The 21,942-nt window shown below is 47.3% G+C and overlaps 1 protein-coding gene across 5 annotated transcripts; it reads left to right on the top strand.

Annotated features, from left to right (window-relative positions):
* Positions 1-1,025: 1,025 nt before the first annotated feature.
* LOC310819886 (cytoskeleton-associated protein 5-like) lies at positions 1,026-14,859 on the top strand. Of its 5 annotated transcripts, none has more exons than XM_083691289.1 (37): positions 1,026-1,223; positions 1,458-1,568; positions 1,954-2,147; positions 2,398-2,604; positions 2,815-2,986; positions 3,206-3,347; positions 3,628-3,728; positions 3,859-3,972; positions 4,160-4,264; positions 4,375-4,464; positions 4,681-4,845; positions 5,354-5,482; positions 5,792-5,926; positions 6,114-6,247; positions 6,500-6,674; positions 6,749-6,862; positions 7,046-7,174; positions 7,351-7,545; positions 7,991-8,126; positions 8,488-8,573; positions 9,218-9,337; positions 9,449-9,598; positions 9,887-10,090; positions 10,804-10,939; positions 11,181-11,374; positions 11,497-11,675; positions 11,970-12,155; positions 12,263-12,377; positions 12,483-12,662; positions 12,751-12,938; positions 13,167-13,242; positions 13,329-13,514; positions 13,624-13,737; positions 13,856-13,930; positions 14,005-14,161; positions 14,275-14,426; positions 14,631-14,859. In XM_083691289.1, exons 2-37 carry the CDS (start codon positions 1,512-1,514, stop codon positions 14,772-14,774), a joined length of 5,136 nt encoding a protein of 1,711 aa, XP_083547415.1. In that variant the 5' UTR covers positions 1,026-1,223; positions 1,458-1,511; the 3' UTR covers positions 14,775-14,859. The 5 variants fall into 5 exon arrangements, 4 of the variants coding, with proteins under 4 accessions (XP_083547415.1, XP_083547416.1, XP_083547414.1 ...); XM_083691290.1 differs by having other exon boundaries at positions 1,454-1,568; positions 14,278-14,426; XM_083691288.1 differs by having other exon boundaries at positions 1,454-1,568.
* The last annotated feature ends 7,083 nt before the right edge of the window (positions 14,860-21,942 follow it).

Raw genomic sequence — 21,942 nt, 5'->3', positions numbered from 1 at the left:
TTTTACTGTGGCCCAAACATTTGAAAATGATTTGTGTATAGTGCATAATGTGTTCCCTATGTAGTCTAGATGGGGCACTTTGAACTCTTGGGCCACAGTAAAAAGCCAACAACACTCTGGTACCAACCCCTCATGGTTGGTAGTAAGGTGGTAGTAAAAATCAAATGTAGCCTTGGAAAATGATTTGTGTACAGTCCATTATCTGTCCCCTATGCAGTGCAGCAGTCTTTCATCGGGGTGATTAGGATATTAGAAGAACCCTTAAAAACACAAATAATACATTGAGAGAATTACATGTTTATTTCCAGATATAGTTACATATAATTTGCAGTTCCTTTATCCATATTTACTATTACTACATGCTTAAACAACTTTAACGTGGGCGCTTTTATTTGGAAGAAATCGTCATTTACATACACACGAGGTTGGTGGACGGAATTCCACTATTATCGTTCACAGAACACAGATCAGATGTTTCCACTCTGAGGCTTGATTGGTGATTTTGTATTCTAGAATAAGAGCGGACTATCTCGATCTGTGGTCTCCGAACTCGAATAACATCCATAGAGCTCCATTACGACCTCCGGTTTCTCTTTTCAGCATTTTCGCGACTTCAAAATAAAAGCCCGAGTTAAGCGATGCATGCAAAGTGATTTTTGCTAAAATAAGAACAAATTACCGATCCTAAAGTATATACAATTCTGAGAAAGTAATTTTGATATTTACAATTTACATACTAGTGCAATTACATGTAATTTTACAAATGCCTATTATGTTTGTATAAACTGGACTGTACAGACATTTTTTTCAATAATTTCAACTCAGCCTTCTCGGAAACACTTCTAGAATATGGATCAAGTGAGTTTGAGTCTTTAGTAATTAGAAGTAATTTATCATAATCAAGGGATACATGTATTTAATTATGTGAAATTATTGAAAATAATTGCTGACTGTGTCTTTAATCACAACAAAATCGTTAGATCTCGGCTCTCATTGGTGGTGAAACAGGAAGAGTGTTCCAATCATCATGCAGCCCAGCCCAGCCCCTCGTCTACTTAAACCGTTTCTACTTAATCAATAGTCAGCTTTGTATAACAAACGCATTTTCAAACTTCAGCGGATTGTGGTTTGTTAGGTAGTTCACGATAGAAGAGGAAAAACACACGCTTTCACGATTTGTTTTATTTAAGAGAAGAACATTGCAGAGCAATTGCATTTCTACGGTTTGTATTTCTTGCTTGAATGTTGATAGGACGTAAATTCGGCAAGCTAGGGTAGAAATCCTATCAAAACATCAGTTAGCTAGCGAACTAGCCCTTTGGCTAATTCTTGTAGACACCACTTTACAATTTAGGAATGATAACCCTTTAACCCCCCAGATGTCACTTTTACGTTTCATTGTTTTGCAATGCAATTGTAATGCAGTCGTACAACTGGGCTGTTTTCTTTACAGCTAGCTAGGCACAGTAAAATCAAGTTTCTTCGCAACCCGCGCAGAATACAACATCATCATGGGGGATGACAGCGAGTGGATAAAGTTACCCGTCGACCAGAAATGTGAACACAAGGTGATTCTTTATAGTCCAGTTTCTCCGTCATGCACATAGAGCTTGGTGATTCTCAACCTATTTAATCTCATTTATACTTGTGAACACAAGGCATAGCTTGTTCCTCACATGCCATTTGAAGCATTTACCTAAACAGCTTAGATGCTTAGAATTTGGTAGCTGGCTGATCTCCCTTTTTATAGTATCATGAATGTGATTTTGTTGTTGTGGCACTGGCTACAAGGCCACTTGTCAGAAGTCACACACAAGGCTATGACCATCTCTTCGTAGTACCTTCACATTGCTCCGTACAGTATGAGGGCTTGTATGAAGATACAACGGGAACATCAGTCAACACCCACCACCAGTCTGTTTAACCTTTGTCCTCCCTGCCCCCCTTGTCCAGGTATGGAAGGCCAGACTGAATGGTTATGAGGAGGCAATTAAGCTCTTCCAGAAGATGGATGATGAGAAAAGTGCAGAGTGGGGGAAATACCAGGGGCTCATCAAGAAGTTTGTGACCGACTCAAATGCTGTAGCCCAGCTGAAAGGACTGGAGGCTGCTCTGGCCTATGTAGTGAATGCACATGTAGCGTCTAGGTGAGTCAGTGGGGGAAATGTGACACTGTTCAACGCACGTCACATTGTGATTAAGCTAATCGCTTGCTGAGTGCTGATCTGTGTGTGTTGCAGCAACATTTGCTAAGACATTGCTTTAGACTCAAACTCACTTCAAATGCACACAAACCTCTTCTGTGTGTGTGCCTGTTTCTTATTTCAACCTATGACAATGGGTTCCTCCGAGGATAAATAAAAGTTAGATGGATAATGCTTGTCCTTTGCCCTGCAGGACGGTGGGAGAGGTGGTGAGTGGCGTGGTGTGTAAAGTGTTCAACCAGCCTAAGGCCCGAGCCAAAGAGCTGGGCTCCGACATCTGCCTCATGTACATAGAGAGAGAGAAGGCAGACACCGTACAGGAGGAGCTCGTCAAAGGCCTGGACAACAAGAACCCCAAAATCGTGGTCACATGTGTGGAGACCATACGCAGGGCGCTCTGGTGAGACCACAAACACTGGTGCAATGGAGAGGGAGGGGTACTAGGCTTGATGGATGATTGCATCACTTTTGCATGCATTTGTAATTACTTGTACTGCATGAGAAGACATTCGCTTTTGAATTGTTTATGCAATAGCATCATACTGTGTACAGACAATTCAACTACTTTGATTGAATTTGACTTAATACATATGTATTTTTGTTCCTCTAGTGAATTTGGGTCCAAGACTGTCACCATTGAACCCATAGTGCAAGTTTTGCCAAAGCTTTTTGAGTCCAGGGAAAAGGCAGTAAGAGACGAGGCCAGACTGCTGGCCGTAGAGGTCTACAGGTGGATCAGAGATGCCCTCCGACCCCAATTGCAGAACATCACCTCTGTACAGGTGAGACAAGAGCCTCTGCTCCATCACCTGTAGGAAATATAATTGATCTGAATGAGGAGTGATGAACCAATCAAACAGCGTCTTTGGGTTGGCAAGTCTACCACGCTGTATGCAGAATCTTGGTTTGTACATTAGTACCAGTTCAGCAGTGTTAATAGTGGCACTTACCCTGAGTTTGAGTATATCCCTGAGTCTGAGTATCTCCTTGTCTGTCCCCAGTTGAAGGAGCTGGAGGAGGAGTGGGCGAAGGTGCCGATGGCGGCCCCCAAACAGAGCCGCTTCCTGCGTTCGCAGCAGGACCTGTGGGCCAAGTTTGAGCAGCAGTCACAGCAGGCGGAGGCAGGGGAGGACCAGGGGGAAGGTACAACCTCTAAACTCTGACCTGTGTCTGCTGAGTGGGACAGTGCTAGGAGGAACATCTTCTGTTATGGCTGAGCTGAATTGTGTGTATGTAGCAAAGGTAATTTGGAATCACGCTCTCGTGATGAGAGAGCTCTGCCTGTGACTTCTAAGCCCAGAAATTGCTCTTGTATCATGAGGATGTCCTCTTGGTATAACGGGTTATGTCTGTGGCATCCATGTGAGAAGCCCTTTGGTTCAGACCCCACCGGTTACATGTATTTTCTCTCTCCCTCTCTCAGATGAGGGGGTAGAAGACTCTGGACCTCAGCTCATAGGGGTCCACCTGCTGGACCCTGTGGCGATCCTCTCTAAGCTTCCGAAGGACTTTTATGACAAGATTGTGAGCAAATATTGAACACTGGTCCCTTTTCTTTGGCTCCCTGTGTTGATTTTAAGCCTGGAATCTAAATGAGATTCAAGACGCCATATTGGATATAACCTGAGCCTGTGTCTGTATCTGTCATTTTCAGGAAGCAAAGAAATGGCAGGAGAGGAAAGAGGCCCTGGAGGCTTTGGAGGCGCTGGTCAAAAACCCCAAACTAGAGGCAGGAGACTATGGCAATGTAGTACGAGCACTGAAGAAGGTAACCATCTGCTGGGCTACTGTACCTGATTTAGTTTATCTTAAACAGTGCAAATCCTGTTCACCCAGTGTGCCAAGCAAGCTTGATTGACTGCACCACCAGTGTTTCACATTTCTAATACCTTTTAAACCCATGTCTGGTACAGAGCGTAGTTTATTGTTGACTTGAACGTCTTGTTTGTTGGTAGGTCATTGGCAAAGACAGCAATGTAATGCTGGTCAGTCTGGCAGCAAAATGCCTGGCTGGTCTGGCCTCTGGCCTCAGGAAGAAGTTTGGGAAGTACACCCGTCATGTGAGTTCTCAAACTTTAGACTGCTCTAGACTCCTAAACAGCTAACAATCTATCTTAGCAATCTGTATTGCAGATGGATTTCTCATTAGACTTTGACTGTTTCTCTCAAGGTGGTACCGACTATTCTGGGGAAGTTTAAGGAGAAGAAACCTCTTGTGGTCCAGCAACTGCAGGAGGCTATCGATGCTGTTTTCCTGACTGTGAGTTTGGGGTTCGTTATCCCAAACAACACCTGGCTTAACTGGGCAGATCCATCCAAAGCTAATGGACATTGGACATGGTGTTGTGGTGGAGTTGGACCTAGTAATGGGAAAGGGTTATAAGTGATAATGTGTGAGGACAAACAAAACTCTTTTTTTTTTTTTATTGCATTTCTTTCACAAGAACTAATGTATGTGTGCACTCTCCTTCCCCAGACCACTCTCCAAAACCTGCTTGAGGATGTTCTGGCTGTTATGGACAACAAGAACCCATCCATCAAGCAGCAGGTGTCTCTGTTCCTGGCCCGGAGCATCAGGCTCTCCACCCCCTCCACCCTGCCCAAGAGCCTGCTCAAGCCCCTCTGTGCTGCCCTGTTCAAGGTGAGGCATCCTCATGTATGTAGATAGCTAGCTAGAAAAATAATAAATTAATTCCTCATTAAATAAGATCAGGCCATCACCTAATCAGTACCTCAATTAAGTAAAATGAGGTGTGCCTGTATTGGAATTCAAGACACTGGAATGGAATGGCTGCCATACATGTAGAGTTCTGATTTAAGAAAAATTTGGAGTGGTCTCTTAATTTTTTCTAGGTAGGTGTGTGTAATATATACATATATATAAACACACACACAGTTCATATAAACCATGCATGATCAACTTTTCATTTGTAGCTGGGTCAGTACATCTTAACCAGATTTAAGGAACATCAAGAATATTGGTTTGTTTAACTAAATGCAAACTTACTGAGACAATTCCTTTGTCAGCACTTAACTTCTCTCTATAAACAACTATTGCACTATGAATGTAAATGATTTCCAATTATTACCAGTGCCCAACTAAACACTCCGTAAACATATCTATTTGTTGTGTGTTCCTCCCCTGGCAGCACGTGAATGACCCTGCCCCCGAGGTGAGGGACGCAGCATTTGAGGCTCTGGGTACCGCCATGAAGGTGCTCGGGGAGAGGGCAGTTAACCCCTTCCTGGCAGACCTGGACAAACTCAAAGTGGACAAGGTGAGCTTGTCAGTGGAGGATGTGATGTGACCATGATCATGCTATGTAAACTATGCTTTTAATGTGGTGTTTTTTTGGTGGCTTAAATGTGGCTGTATTTAAAAACTGTTCCTGCAGTGATTAAGTATTGTCATCTTTTGAATCGTTTATGCTGTTTTATCTCCAGGTGTGATTGAAATAACATGGCATTACATTACAACATTAACAGCAGTCTAATGATTTCAAGAGTGGCTTCAGAGGTAGTTCATTAGTTCTACCCTCAGGCCATCCCTGTTGCACAGCTAATGTTGAAAGGTCCTCCCTTCCCAGATAAAAGAGTGTGCAGACAAAGTGGAGCTGGCTGGAGGGGGGGCTGAGAAAGAGAAGGCTGCCCCCAAGGCTCAGCCTGCACCCGAGGCCCCAGCCAAGTCCACAGGGCCCCCTAAGAAGGCCCCAGGGGCTAAGGTGAGAGACATAACGTGTGAGTTTAATAGGTTTTGTTCTAAATATGATGCTATTTCATGGTCCAAAACTGGTTTGTCTGTATTGTAGGCTGCTGGATCCTAATGCATCCTGTGGTTCCAGGCATGGATTTTTATGTGGACTGCCTGGTTCTGTGGGTTGACTCCATTTTGCCTCTGCTATGTCTCAGATGAAGGGCCAGACTCTCCCCGCCCCCACCAGGGGCTCTGCTAAGAGGACAGGGGGGCAGGCGGAGGGAGAGGAGGAGGGAGAAGCTGGAGCTGTGAGTGACGTTGTGGACCTGCTCCCCCGCACTGACATCAGGTAACTTCAAACGCAACGCTTCAGGCTAAACCAGATCAAAACTTGGGTTACCCTTCCAGATGTATGTCCTTGTGCCACCCATGGCCCTGGCAAGACGCTGAAAGGAAACAAAAGTAGAAACATTAGTCTCTTCTGTTTCTCATCTTCTCTTATAGTTTGCTGTTGGCCCTTCAGCTGATCTTTTAATAACATCCAAGAGATTTCAAGGGAATTGTTTACACATTCTCTCTTGCTCTCTCCTTCCCTTTGCAGTGATAAGATCACTGGGGAGATGGTGGCTAAGATCGGGGACAAGAACTGGAAGATCCGTAAGGAGGGTCTGGATGAGATGGCTGCGGTGATCTCAGAGGCCAAGTTCATCAAACCCAGCGTGGGAGACCTGCCTGTCGCACTCAAGGGCCGACTTAACGACTCCCACAAGATACTGGTGTGTGTGTGTGAGATTCTCTAACCGGGTCAGTTGAGTTGTGCAGGTATGTGATCCTCTGGTGTTTGTCATAGGTCCAGCAGGTTCTGTCTATCCTCCAGCAGATGGCCACTGCCATGGGCCCGGCCCTCAAACAGCACGTCAAGAGTCTGGGCATACCTGTCATCACTGTCTTCGGAGACAGCAAGGTAGACACACACACACACACACACACACAAGCCATTATGAAGCAAGGTTTTTACAATACCCCTTGTAATTATTTGCCTCTGTCCTGTGATACCAAACACATGGTCACACCCAACCTTCATCTGACACACTACTACTTCAACTGTCTCACACACGTAGGTTTCATGGATCTGTCTCTTCCTTAGAACACTCTGCGTGCTGCGGCCCTGGCGACTCTGAATGCGTGGGTGGAGCAGACGGGCATGAAGGAGTGGCTACAGGGAAAAGATCTGTGTCAAGAGCTGAAGAGAGAGAACCCTTTCATCAGGCAGGAGGTGTGTTTGTTCACAAGGCTCCTACTGAATAATCTGTTGCCAATCCTACTTCTTACACCTGTATCTTGTCATTAAATTACTTCCCCCCCCCCCGGATGTTCTATGTTGTGAGCACAACACAGAACATTCTCCTCCACGTGTCGGACCCCAATTCAATCCCATCTCCCCCCTCCCAGGTGCTGAGTTGGCTGGCGCAGCATCTGCCCACCATGCGGGCAGTGCCATCGGACCTGCAGCTGTGCATGGTGCCCCTCTACACCTGCCTGGAGGACCGCAACGCGGACGTGAGGAAGAGAGCCCAGGAAGCCCTGCCCATCTTCATGATGCACCTGGGCTACGACAAGATGAACAAGGCTGCCGGCAAACTGAAGGTACGGGGGAGGGACCTCCTACAACCACACCACCGCCACAATGACCACATCTCAAATGTCTTTCCTCACGTCCTCTAGCCTCGCCTCCTTCTCAAAACTCTGAACTTCTGAGGTTCCTCCCCTCTGATCTTCTCCTCCAGTGGGTTTTGAGGAGAGAGGGCACCAGGAAAGACTTTTGAGATGCAAATGTTTGACCAATGTCTCTGCCCTTGTTTTATTGAGGCTGCAGTAAAGGTCTTATTGTTGAGCTGTGTACTGTGTTTTAAGGTAGTAAATGTGTGGTTTTCAATGTGTCTGTTGTCAGAAGTCAAAATACTGACCCTAGTTTGTGGATTGCAGAATACAGCTCTATCCAACTTATCCACTCCACAGTATGTCACCACAGCTTGCAGTAGCCACTTTTGTGAAATTAAATTAATCCATATCTCGTCTCTACTGTGTGTAGCCTAGCTCTAAGGACCAGGTGGTAGCCCTGCTAGAGAAGGCCAGAGCTGTGATGCCTTCCAAGCCTGCTGCTCCCGCCAAAGTAGCTGCTGCCAAGCCCTCTGCAGCCAGCGGCCCCACAGCCAAGGCCTCCGCAGGTATGTTCACATCAGGGGAAGTTGGTGGATGTAGGAATCAGAGGAAGGGCCCATTATAATGCATGGAATGAGGAATGGTATCAAACCAGCCTGTCCAATGGACAAAGAGCAAGACTCCGTGTCGTGAATACAGATTGGTGGGGTGTGGGAGTGATGAGTTGCACTCAGTCGGGGTGCTGGTTGCAGTGGCACAGGCGCCCCGTCCCGAACCTCGATGGGGACACCCCCATGTGCACAGGGGCCATCTGACTCACCCCCCACACATACAGTACACAATAAAAATACCTCTGAATATTTCACCATCTACATCGTCAAAGCATTGTATCATTGCCTCATGTTTTCTCTCTCCTCCCCACCACAGCGCCAAACAAAGCCCAGTCTGTCAGTGACGACTCTGCAGGTTCTGAGCCCAAGAAGGCCAAGCCAGGAGCTGCAGCCAAAGAGAAGGTGGGTCCGGACCGATCTGTCTAACATCCTGGATGGTTTAACTGTCTGCTAAAAACTGATCATGTTGTGAAGTCCTTCGACCAACATAGAATGTATTGTTGACAATGTGATCAGGTAAACCTCTGGTGGTAGAAATCGGATGACAGGCTCACGGTAATGCATGGAATACATTACCATGAGCCTGTCCTCCGATTTCTACCTCCACTGGTATCCCCTGAGGTAAATGGCAAAAGAGCTCACCTGGTGTGTTTGTATGGCCAGCGGATCTCCCAGGAGCTCAACCTCTCCAGTGGGAGTCTAAACTCCAGTCTAGAGAAGGGGGGGTGGAGCTGGTCCTGCTAAAGGTCTGTCCAGGGGGAAGCTGGGCAAGCAGCACATACCCCATGAGGGATCACATCACATGTTCTTGTGTTTGTGTGTCACTGCTTCCTGTATGCCCTTCATGTTCTCCCATCCCTTTTCACAGCCCATCACTGATTGGTTTTCTGGTGCACTCACTCACTCTGGTGCACATTTCAATTGTTTGGTTGACTTCTTCTTGCGCCCCCCCCCTCCCTGGAACAGAGCCAAATGTGGGTTCCACCCGCACCCCTCAGGTTTGATGCCTTCTGAGCTATGTTTCTCCCCCCTCCCTCCTCCTCTAGGGTGCAGCTGTGAAGAAGCCCTCAGGTAAGGGTAAAGAGGAGGAGGATAAGTCCGGCCCCATCTTCACCCTGGTGCCCAACGGCAAAGAGCAGCGCATCAAGGATGAGAAGACCTTGAAGGTAATGATGTCATGGTAGTGTTCATGACAATGCGGATCATATTGCCGCTTCTGAAGCATTTAAACAGCTGCTCCATTCGATCTTTTTACAACACTCACTTGTGTGTGGCAGGTTCTGAAGTGGAACTTCCCGTCCCCTCGTGATGAGTACATAGACCAGCTGAAGGTGCAGATGGCTCCCTGTGTGGCCAAATGGCTGCAGGAGGAACTCTTCCACCGCGACTTACAGCACCATGTCAAAGCCATCAACGCCATGATCGAGGTGAGACTATACACACACACACAGGGGCTGACTTCCAACACTACAGCTATCGACGGTCAGACGAGATGGAGATGTAGTAGAGATGATGGGGTGTGAGTGATGAGTTGCACCATCAGTCGGGGTGCTGGTTGCAGTGGCACAGGCGCTCCGTCCTGACCCTCCATGGAGACACCCCCATGTGCACAGGGGCCATCTGACTCACCCCCCCAGACATGCATGCATACACACACACACACCACTTCTAGCACCACATCAAACTCTAAACACAATCTCTCGTCCTCTGGCTAGCGTCTGGAGGAGGAGCGTGACGCTACAGTGGCCTGTCTGGACCTGGTCCTGAAGTGGTTCACGCTACGTTTTTTCTGCACCAACACCAGCATTCTAATCAAGTCCCTAGAATACCTCAAGCTGCTCTTCCGTGCCCTCATCCAGCTGGACTACCACCTGAATGAGCACGAGGCCACATCCTTCATCCCCTACCTCATCCTCAAGGTTTGTGGCTCCTCATGGCCATACATCTTTACAGTTCAGTCATTTTAGCAGACACTCTTATCCAGAGCAACATACTTGAGACAAATGTACTTATTATTTTAAGTGAATCAGATATACATCAAAATCATCACAAGTAAGACTTTCTATAAGAATCAGTACCACAAGCAGATATGTGGATCTCAATACATTTGTTGAGGACTACTGCATGTAAAATGTATTGTATGTGATTTTACATTATTGATTAGTTACATTTGTGGTTTTGTATGAGGTCTCTCTGATCTTTGTTCGAGAGTGCTGCAGTGTTTGCTAGTGTTCTACTTGATTATATTCCTTGTACTTCATTGATTGTTTGATTGATTGGCCAGAGTACTTGTAGCTGGTTTCATATGTCTAAATCACATATTATAATTATAAATCAGTCACTGATTTAAAGAAAGGTGAAATCCAGCAGACACGGTAATGTTGTGGTGATGATGGGGTGTGAGAGTGATGAGTTGCACCATCAGTCGGGGCGCTGGTTGCAGTGTCACAGGCGCCCCATCCTGATCCTCCATGGAGACACCCCCATGTGCACAGGGGCCATCTGACTCACCCCCCACTCCGCCACCTAGAATAGACCACACAACAGGGCCCTGTAGTCCAAAGTGTCTTGCTCTCCCTGATATCCCCCCATCCTGATGATGTAGCTGTGTGCACTCTGTCGCCCCCTGCAGGTGGGGGAGTCTAAGGACATGGTGAGGAAGAACGTGCGGGCCATCATGGCCATGCTGTGTATGGTTTACCCCGCCAGCAGGGTCTTCCCTCTCCTCATGGATGGAACCAAGTCCAAAAACTCCAAACAAAGAGCCGGTGAGAGCCCAACAAGCTACGGCCTGATTCACACTACAGAGCCATGTGCTGAACTGAGCTGTGCTGTGCTGCACTGGGTTGGCCTGGTTACGCATCCACCATAGTTGCTGAGACAGTGCTGGAACGGACAATGTGAACAGAACATATCTGAGCTGGTCCAGCTAGCGTGTCTTCCCCCCTCAAACTGGGAGAGAACACAACATCTTTTTTTCCTCTATCCTCTCATCCCCTCTCCCTCTAGAGTGCCTAGAGGAGCTGGGCTGTCTGATCAAGCTGTACGGGATGAACGTCTGCCAGCCCACCGCTGCCAAGGCGCTCAAAGAGATCGCCGTGCACATCGGTGACCGGGACACGTCGGTCCGCAACGCCGCCCTCAACACTGTGGTGGCGGTCTACAACTTGTGCGGCGAGCAGGTCTACAAACTCATCGGCTATGTAAGCCCCCCCCCCACACACACACAAACACACAACAGTTGTTTGCTCCATATATCATCAAAGTGTGTTGATGCCGCAGTATCTGTGTCACATCCCAACGAAGCTGTGTTTCCCTCCTCCAGCTGTCAGAGAAGGACATGAGTGTGTTGAAGGAAAGGATAAAGTGCTCCAAGAAGACCGCAGCCTCCGCCCCTCCCTCCAAACAGGGGGAGGAGAAGCCCCACAGAGCCCCTCCCTCACACCCCGACGCCGGTGTACTGCACAAACCGTCCCACGATGGGCAGCCCCCTACCAAACTCGGGTACGCAACCACTGTGTGCTTCTGAAAACAAGTCTGGGTTGACATTCGTAGCGAGCTAACCCACAGCAACACACCGGTCTGTCTCTCACTGGGTGTATTACTGTCGGAGGCTCTGTGGCTCAATTGAAGAGTTGTGGCCTTTGTACTTCTGCATGTTGGTGGTTAATTTTTCATCCAGATTCTACCCCTCCCATCTCTTACACCAATTAATGACCAACATTTATCACACAGTCTCCCTCTCTCTCTCTCTCTCTCATTCACCTTCTCTCTCCACCCCTCCCTCCGTCCCTCCAGTCAGATCTATCTCCAGAACGCCCTGACCCAGACCCAGCCCTCTGCTGCTGCAGCCCCTGCTGCATACTCCAAACTGGACATGGACCTGCTAGAGAACGACCTGGAGCCTTGGCCTGAGATGCTGGACCTGGTCCAGTTCCACTTAGACGACGACCTGATGGAGCCCATCAGCATCCCAGAACTCAAGTAACACTTTTTATTTATTTGTTTGTTTTTATATATATACTCACCTACCCACCGTCTCGGTGTACATCTGTCTTCATGTCTCAGTGATTAATGTATTTCCTCTCCAGGCTCCGCCCAGTTTCTGCTCACTTTGAAGAGCACCACACCAGCTCCACCATCACGCTGGTCATCTCCCAGATCGCCTCTGGAGATATTAACACCAGCATCCAAGCGCTCACACAGGTACACACACACATAATGTGAGCGCGCACGTGTGCACACTCGTAATACACATACACTTCCTTAACCAACTGTTGAATGATACCCCTCCTCTCCTCCACCCTGCAGATAGATGAGGTCCTTCGCCAGGAGGCCAGGGTGGAGGTCATGATTGGCCGCATCGACCAGTTCCTGATCGCCACCTCACTGCAGCTGCGCCTGGCCCACTGCACTCACATGGCCGACCAGCGGCTGCCCGGGGAGGACATCCTCAAACTCTACAGCTGCATCATCGGAAACATGGTCACAGTGAGTAGAGCAGGCAGTAGAGGGTAGATGAAATAGTTTGTGTGATCACACAGGCCGCCAATGTGACCCATCTGTCCTCCTGCCCCAGTTGTTCAACGTGGAGCGGCTGGCCCAGGAGGCATCCATGCGGGTGCTGAAGGACGTGGTGCAGGGTCTGGTCACTGTGCTGCTGGACCCCAGGGTGGACACCCTGATGGAGGGGCAGCAGCTCATCTGCTCAGTCAACCTGCTGCTCGGACGTGTGCTGGAGAAGGCCGACCAGACCAACATGCTCAGGTAAGGGTGGGGAGAGGGGTCAGACCAGACTGTTTCAGTGGGAGAGAGCTTAAACCACCACCAACCTACTCTGGTACTCTTGTACACATTGAAAAGGGATAACCGTTCTCCATATATTCTCTGTCGTTTTTTGAATTGATGGCTTGAGGAGACTGATCAGTCAAACCCACAGTCTACTGGGCAGTTATGTTTAGCGGATTTGTCCACCATCTTCCTCTTCCTCCCCAGTGCTCTGCTGGTGCTGCTGCAGGAGACCCTCCTGTCCTCCAATGGCTCTGCTATGTTCTCTGACCTCGTCATGAAGGTACCTCAACAACCTTTCTGAGGAGACGCAACAGTTTGGTGTGTGCGTGTGTCAAACCTCACTGATGTTGTGTGCTGTGTGTGCAGTGCATCTGGAGGATGATCAAGTTCCTGCCAGATACGGTAGATGGTCTGAACCTGGACAGGATCCTGCTGTACATCCACAACTTCATGAAGGTCCTCCCCAGAGAGAGGCAGAGCCAGCAACATGACATGCCTCACCGCACACTCAATACCGTGGTCCACCAACTGTGCTGCCTTGCAGGGCCCACGGTCAGTACACACACAGCACAGGAGCTTACCCTCTGCCTTTTCTGGGCCTTGTCATTCCATGCCACTGCATTTGTTTAGAGGCTGTGTCGTGAAAATGACGTGTGTGTAGATCATGGAGCACCTGTCCCTGATTGAGAACAGGAGTGAGTCGGAGCTGGAGTCTCACCTGAAGAGGTTTCTGAAGTCCTCGTCGGTCTCCGGCCGAGATGCACACGGACCCACGGTACACACAACATATACTCTTAACAGCATGAACTGTTCTAGTAGCTGTATTTCCATTCCCAACACCTGCAGTCTGTGGATGTATTAGAACATCTTTCTTTTCTTTCTCTCTCGCTAAGGTTCCCAAGTCGAAAGCTACAGATGTGCTGGTGGAGATCTTCAAGAAGATCACAGCCAAGGAGAACAGAAAAGAGGTGAGGCCCTGAGAATCTAGGTGTGTGCGTGCGCGCGTGCATGTGTCTCTAATGGTGTGTTTGTGTGTGTGCAGGGTCTGACAAAGCTGTGGGAATACCTCCAGAGGCACCCAGCGGTAGACCTGTCCCCCTACCTGAATAAGCGGTCCATCTCCTTCCAGGCCTTAATACATCGCAGCCTCAACACGCTGACTGCAGAGAGGGGAGGCAAGGCCCGGACACTCAGTACAGGTACACACACACACACACACTCTCCAACACAGGTGTCAATAACAATTACAAATGCAGAGTTACACACGTACGTCCAGAGCCATGCACTCTCTCAAAGCTGCTGTTGCCCCTAGCAGGTGTCCCTTTGAGAGGTGTACAGGTCCCTGCCCCTGCTGCCTCCAATGCCCTGCTGCCCCCTACTGGCAGTGAGGATGATGTCTCTCTCGGTAGACAAATGGGGAGACTCAAAGTCCTCCAGCTTCACGGCCTGGAGAACTACATCAAGGTACAAACACTCACCTGATACCTACACACACACACAAAGGGGGGGCCTGAAACTTAAGAACCCTGAATGCAATGACCAGACACAATAATAAGAGGGGGTATTTTTGATGCTATTATAGTTATTGTTCACCCTCTGCTAAAATGCAGGTGTGTAAGATCTGCTAAATAACTAACATTCTCTCCCTCCCTCCTTTCACTGCCACAGGAGAGTGAGGTGCGGGAGAAGCCCCCCCTGCGGACCCCTCTCTCCAAGCCCTCCATGAACTGCCAGATGCCTAAATGTCCCGCCCGTCCCACTAAACCCACCACCACAATCATGAGGGTGCAGAAGCTCAAAAACTACCGATGACCCCCCACTACCATACCTTAGGCCTGACTTTTCCCCTTTAAAAACAATTTTTAATGTTTTAAACAAAATAAATGTCTTTTTCATCAAATAAGATAACTGTCTGGTGGTATTTCATTTAATCCCCTGTAATAAAACAATGCTAACCTTTCTTCACTTCAGGTTGTTGGTGACTAAATGTCGCCATGTTTGTGAGCTCTAAAGTCCCGTGTTTTTCTGTGTAGCGTTTTGCCATCCCTCTTCATACATCTCACGGCCTGAGTTTATTGATCATTTTTGTACGTAAGAATATAGACCTGTTTGATATTGACTCACTGCTGTACAGATTTAGGGCCAACTTGTACAACTTGGCTGAATGGCTTCGTTTGCCCTGTGAAATACGGAGATAGCCTCGGATGGTAGTTGTGGTTGAGTTGTGCAAGTCTCTCCCTTCAAATGTGCAACAAAGGAGTCAGTGAGTCATTTAAACTCCACAGCGGCATGCGTGTATTTTCTTTATTGTCAATATTGTGGCGATAGTTGGAGGTTTAAAATTGCATCTAGTTAGACATTTGACAGCTTGCAATTAAAACCAACCTACTGTACTCAGTCCGAAAAAGATCAACGTGGAGTCCAACCAATAGTGGAGCAGGGATTGCTCCACAATGCACGACCCAAAGAGGCGTGTATACCAATGACGACAAACCACAGAAAAAAATAAACACTTTTTTTCTTTCCAACCGCTTTATTCAAAAAACATATTTTAGTGCGCCCTCTAGTCGGGCAATATGGGAAGTACAGCTAGATGCAGACACCTCTTCAGCATCTGTCTGTAGAGTCATTTGGATGCATGGCACTAGATGTCTGGCATCATTAATGGCGTGAAACTCATAGATAATAGTCGATTATTTTCTTTGGCATTTAAACATCTGTCTATCTACATTATCAATTGCATACACACACACACAGTATATGCTATCCAAATAATATAGTCACCTCTAAAAAGTCTGGAATTGAAGCATGCGTCTGATCTTTTCATGCTATAGCAGTCTGGTTGCTTGAGGTAGAATTTACTCAGCAGAGGGATGAAATCTGATGCATTTTCTGTGGTTAGGGCAACCCCCTACTGTCTCTGTTTGCAACGGAGTTTGCACCAGGGGAGGCTGGTGGAGGTAGAAATCAAAGGACGGGCTAATTGTGATGCATGGAATGGAATGAGGAATGGTGTCTTTGATGTTGGATTCCATGCACTACAATGAGCCTGTCCTCTGATTTCTACCTCCACCAGCCTCCCCTGGTTTGCGCATAAGCCGTATTTGGGTCTTTGCTTGTTCTTTATTTTTGGCAATAAAACAACAACACATAGACTACATCGCAGTACAAGACAATGAAAGAAATAACAAACAGACCACCAATCCACCAAACATGCATTTCAGTTCTCCACGTCTGATCTGTGAGACCGCTCTTGTTTGACACTGAACTGACTGTGGCCTGCTTTGCTCTGTGCTCCTGGCTGCTGACGTCAGAGCATGGACTATGTCTCCCAACTCCTCCGGTGGGACTTAACCCATCTGGGTGTGTATAGGGCCAGACCTCCTCTGGCTACAGGCCTGCCCGCTGCCCAGGCAGAGTGCAGCTACTGTGGGCTATGTGGGGTCACAGTGGACCTCTATACTGCTTATGAAAAGAGCATTTTATAAACAGCAAGGTCAACAATTTGCACTAACAAGGCTCCTCTTTGACCAGGCCGAAGATGCAGAGAGAGGGAGAGAGAAAGCACACACCCTCTTGCTCAAACACGGTGGTACGCAATGAACATATCCACTCACTCTTTTTCTGACTTAATAAACTAAAGCCTCTTGGATCACAAGCGAGTGTTTATCCTAAATGTAAAATAAATCTCCTAATGATTAGGGCTACAGACGGCAAACAGTGAGTTGATCAAAAACATGAGACTGACCCATGTGTGTTTTGTGAAGACATGTATTAAGTCAGACAGAAGGGCTCCATGGTAAAAATGAGAAGCAAAGGTTTCAAGATGGTGCCCAAGTCCTGGAAATCCTCACCTTTCCCATCCTCACTTCTCACTACCTCCAACCCAGTAGAGGCAGGTGGAAGTAGAAATTGGAGGACGGGCTCATTGTAAAGCAAGGAATGGAATGAGGAATGGTATCAAACAAAAAAAAGTTTGACACCAATTTCTACCTCCACCAGCCTCCCCTGTTGCATCCCCTGTTCACAAAGACCCTCTGTACCCACCTCTCCACGGCCCACTGCTCACATATGGTTCCTATTTGCCTTCGCCAGGGGTGTTACCCTCTCTGTGACATGATGGGTCAGGCCAGGACAAGGAGCCTCATTATAGATGCACTTCCCATCTCCATGCTTCCCTCCCAGGCCTGTTGTTGGTTGATTCATGCCTTTGGTCCCTGTATACTGGTTGGTTTCCTGTGTTCCCTGTAGAGAGCCTATCCATGGGCTTGGTTATCAGTGTTCTAACTGGCAGCGATGGTGCCTTCCATTGGATATCAAAGAGAGGCACTGGCTGGCCATTAGTCCTGTATCTGCTATCTACTGCTCATGTCCCACTGTGGGTGGGTGGCCGGAGAATAAACCATCTCTCTCAGAGTGAGTTTGTTCCCACAAGATACCATCTGCACTGCCCAGTTGATTAATGCAGACGCCAGCCATGTAGATTAGGATTAGGAGGACCTCTCCTACCTTGTCCAGGGCAGGCGGGGGCGGTGGAAGTGACTTTGATTACTTAAGAAGTACAGTATAAGCATACATCTACGAGGAACCAACAGGACAACCAGCCAGAGAATTCCCATCACCCTAATTTAGGAGCTGGCACACACAGATGTACAGTAATGGAACTGATTTCCGTGAGGAAAAATCATGAAAAAGAATGTTATTTTGGGAACAGTTACGCACTTTACACAACTGACAATATCCCCATTCAACCTCTGGTTAGAATGTCTAAGTGTGCGAGGCATTACCTCCTTTTAGTTGTGCGGCCTCATCATAACACAGACAACATGTAATGGATACTACTCAAGACAAAGAGGCATTTACATTGCTGATGTAGGAACCTTGCTAATCCCCTCTGTGTACACAGAGAGGTGGAGCAGACGGGCCTGTGTTCTGATCCCCTGGCCCCAGAGCCCAGAGAGGTGGAGCAGACGGGCCTGTGTTCTGATCCCCTGGCCCCAGAGCCCAGAGGAAGGCTTCATCAGGGGTCTCATGTCATCAAGACCGCCGCTGGGGTTCCTGTGTTGGGGAGGTCTGAGACGTTTCCACCATAGGCCCTTCAGATGTTGGAATAGCCCTGCCATGGTCATAGGAGCCCATCCATCATAGCAAATCAACCCTGTGGAAGTTAGACCAGCGCCACAGGCTTTGAGAGACTTCCAGTCGAGCCAACAGTCTTAGTCAGCTCTCTGGGTCAATACTGAGGGTTGGCAATGGATGATGAGTTCATTTCAATGGATACTATTGTTGCTTTTCTGCGGTGAAATCACCTGACAGGCCAGGATAGGGAGCAAAAGGATTGACTCGGGGATGTAGAAGCAGTGTTCAATATTGGTTCATGAGAACACATCCTGTATAACGCCTTGAAGCATGATGTTTATTTATATCCTTGTTAACCTTTAATTAAACAGCCAATCACTTCAGGTGCAAATCTTTTTACGAGAGAGCTCATGTAGCTTAAACGCTGCTTAACACTTCGAGTGAACATGCACTGCTTGACCCTGTTTAATGTGTTTTGATGTTAGCGGACATATATAAAACAAACTCACAAGGCCTCTTTCAAAAGATGGGTGCACGTGCGCTATGCAGCACCACCCATGCAGGTATGTGAGCAATGCAGTGGTTAATGACTCCAAGGGGCTCGTAAAGGTGGGCCAGTGGTGGTCTGGTTGGAGGTGGACACGGCCCTTTATCAGCTGTGTTTCAGCTCTGCTCTGAGAGAAGAAAGTCCCGTCTGTGCTCTGGGATAAGGAAACAGTGTTCTGTCAACGGACGCCTTCTGAACAGGTTCACATAGACATTCACATTCACATACACTTAGACGCACACACGCATGAACACACACAGTGAATCAGTTCTATTCTCAAATTTCACCATGTCATGACATCCAAAAGTCCATTCATATAAAAACGTTCCCTCCTTGATCATCTGATTAGCAACTTATAGCATACTGATTGACCTACCACGTACCTTGGTCATTACGTAAAGTTTGTGTGTCTGTAAAACACGCACACCTTCCCAACATGTTCATATAAATACAAGCGAGGGCCAAAGTCAACTCCCTTAAAGTGGCACCATATACAATTATTTGCTTTCCTGCTGCCCCTGATCCCATTAAGCCCCTGTATCCCTCACCCTGACGTCTGCTACAGGAGAGAGAGTCCAAACATGATACTGTAGCAGGCAGCGACCATGTTCAAAATGCACCTCAGATGCAGAGAACATAAGCTTGCACAAGCTGCTTTCAGCTGATTTCCACTTCCACAGACAACTATTACAATCAGCGAGGGGGTATTCATTTCCTTTGACTCACTCGACACAGTTCCTGTGACAGATTTGGACGTGCACTAGAAATCAGAGGCCGGGCTCATTGTAATGTACTGATGTTCACAGTGCATTAATTCCTTGACCCATGTACTGTTTGATACTTACATATGATCATAACAGGGAGTGCCACATACAGTATCATACACTCTTTGATAATAATAAAAAAACATACAGGCTCGTTAGCACCCTTCATAGAGGTATGGAGCACCCTTAGGAGATAAAGGGCTTGTAGGTAGAACCTCATAGAGAGTTCTATGTGGAACCCTTAGAAGACAAAAAGGGTTTGAGGCAGATCTCTTCATTGAGGGTTCTAGGTAGAACCCCTTACAAAGGATTCTACTGTACCTAGAGCCATAAAGGGTTCTCCCACAGGGACAAGCAGAAGAACCCTATATAGTTCTTGTTAGAACCCCTTTTCTAAGTGTGTACTGCCAAAAGATAATGAAGTGAGGTGAAAGGGCCAGTAAGTACAGTAAATTGGCTCCATTTGGAGGAAGCTAATGCTAGTCCCTCTCAGCTCTTTACCCATGGATCTACAGAGCCAGGCATACACAGTGCTCACTATTCAACTCCAACAGGAAACAAAATAAACACTCCACGCTTAAAACAAAAGTACCACTGATGGCGTTTAACAGAGCTTTTCTTAAGGAGAGAGAGCACTCCAGTGCACTTCACAGTGCTTAGCCCCAAACAGATGTAATCTGCCTTGATTTCCCACAGGTACGAGGCTTGGGCTATCGACCAAGATAAGCCAACAATGTCAGCATCAGTGTACTGTACAAGCGCCAATCTATCCAGTGTGAACATAATCAAAATACTTCAATATTCAGCAACACATGTAGTACATGGAGTCTTGTATGGGCCATGCTGTATCTCTGAGGCCTTGGCTGCACTCATAATAACCATAACACCTCAATTAATGCAGTTAAAGAAACCTATTTTTCCCATCTGCTGCTGTTGTAGGTGCTCTGACAATTAGCTGTGTCAGTAAAGTAGTGAAGAAGGGAGTTAGGACACTCAGACAGTAACGGAGGCTGTAACGAACTGTGGGTGGTCATAGGCTACTGTGCATAGACACAGTATTTGCCCTTTTCCCATTGAGGAGTGCCTATGCGGTAATTAGACAGTGAAAAGTGTTTCTGTTGCTGTCCCTTTTCCTCTCTCATAAGCATAATTCCATATTTCAGTCAAGTCAGTTTCCTTTCCAACCTTGCTTTCCAGACAGCAGAGTAAACAGTAGGCCTGAGAGAGAGAGAGAGAGAGAGAGAGAGAGAGAGAAAGAGAGAGAGAGAGAGAGAGAGAGAGAGAGAGACACTCTGGTCTGAGGGTACCGCACCCGCTGTCTCCCAGAGGTGTGTAAGGTTGCTTTGTGTGTCCTCCCTCATGTTTGACTGTGTTTCCTATTCAGGTAGTAAAAACAAGGCAACTCAGCCAGGATGCCTGGTGCCTCTGAAGAATGTGGCCTTTTCAGTGAAAAGAACTTCTGAATGAAGGGAAATGTCTACTGGTCCCGCGAGGTTTCATCTGAAACTGTGTTGTCTACGTCAATCACCCTGTGTCAAACCAGGGGAGGCTGGTGGAGGTAGAAATCGGAGGACGGGATCATTGTAATGCATGGATCGGAAGGAGGAATGGTATCAAACATGTTGGAATGGAATAGAATGGAATGAGTGTTTGACACTATTCCTCATTCCATGACAGGCATTACAATAAGCCAGTCCTCCGCCAGCATCCCCTGGTGTCAACTCTGTTACGCCAACTCTAGTACCTGCAGCACAGATCTGTGTCTGACTGGACTCAGATACCAGACACGAGCTGGGAGGGACTGGGTAAACATAGTTGATTGGATTTGCCGCTTACAACTTGTTTCGGACTAGTTGTAAGAGAGGTTTGCGAGGTGTGAAACATGATGTTCTTTATCCAGGTGCAGTAATATAGTCAAAGCTACCGTAATGGAAAATACTGTGAATACATCAACAGGAGTAGCTGCTGTAATTTTCCTTGTCGGTCACACTGTATTCCTTGAAAACATGAGTAATGTCCTCAGGTTTGACACAATGGTTTGTGTCGGTCTATATAAAACATTATCGATTGCAGGTTGTACTGTAAGTGATTTTTCAGTTCCATAAAAGAGAGCTTGTTGCCAGGGTATTTGTATACTGAGGTGGGGTTTGAAGGTGTAGCACTAGTTTTAAGACATGTGCACATTCTTCCAGCTGAGTCAACCATCACTCAGTCTTGCCCATATGTGTATATTTTCCCTCCTATTTTCCAGGTATGCTGTTGCCCAACAGCTCAATTCTACATTTAGAATGATATAAATATCCATATGACGTGTCCATGTGAATACAGCGGAAAATGCCACAGTAGTGGCATCTATGGTTCAGGGGAGGTCAGCATCTATGGTTCAGGGGAGGCTGGTGGAGGCAAAAATCGGAGGATGGGCTCATTGTAATGCATGGCATGGAATAGGGAATGGTTTCAAACACACACACTAAATCTGGCCGTTGGATTGGTGACACAGTGCACACATCGAGCCACGCTGTGTGACGCCAGGATCGCCCCTTTGAAGTTCTGTCCAGGCAGTTCAGTTAAATTCAGTTACAGTGAAAGT

The sequence above is a fragment of the Argentina silus genome, assembly GCF_951799395.1.
Source record: "Argentina silus genome assembly, chromosome: 19".
Classification (NCBI taxonomy): Eukaryota; Metazoa; Chordata; class Actinopteri; order Argentiniformes; family Argentinidae; genus Argentina; species Argentina silus.
Note: the sequence above shows the minus strand (reverse complement) of the source record. Positions and strands in the feature narration are given on the sequence as shown.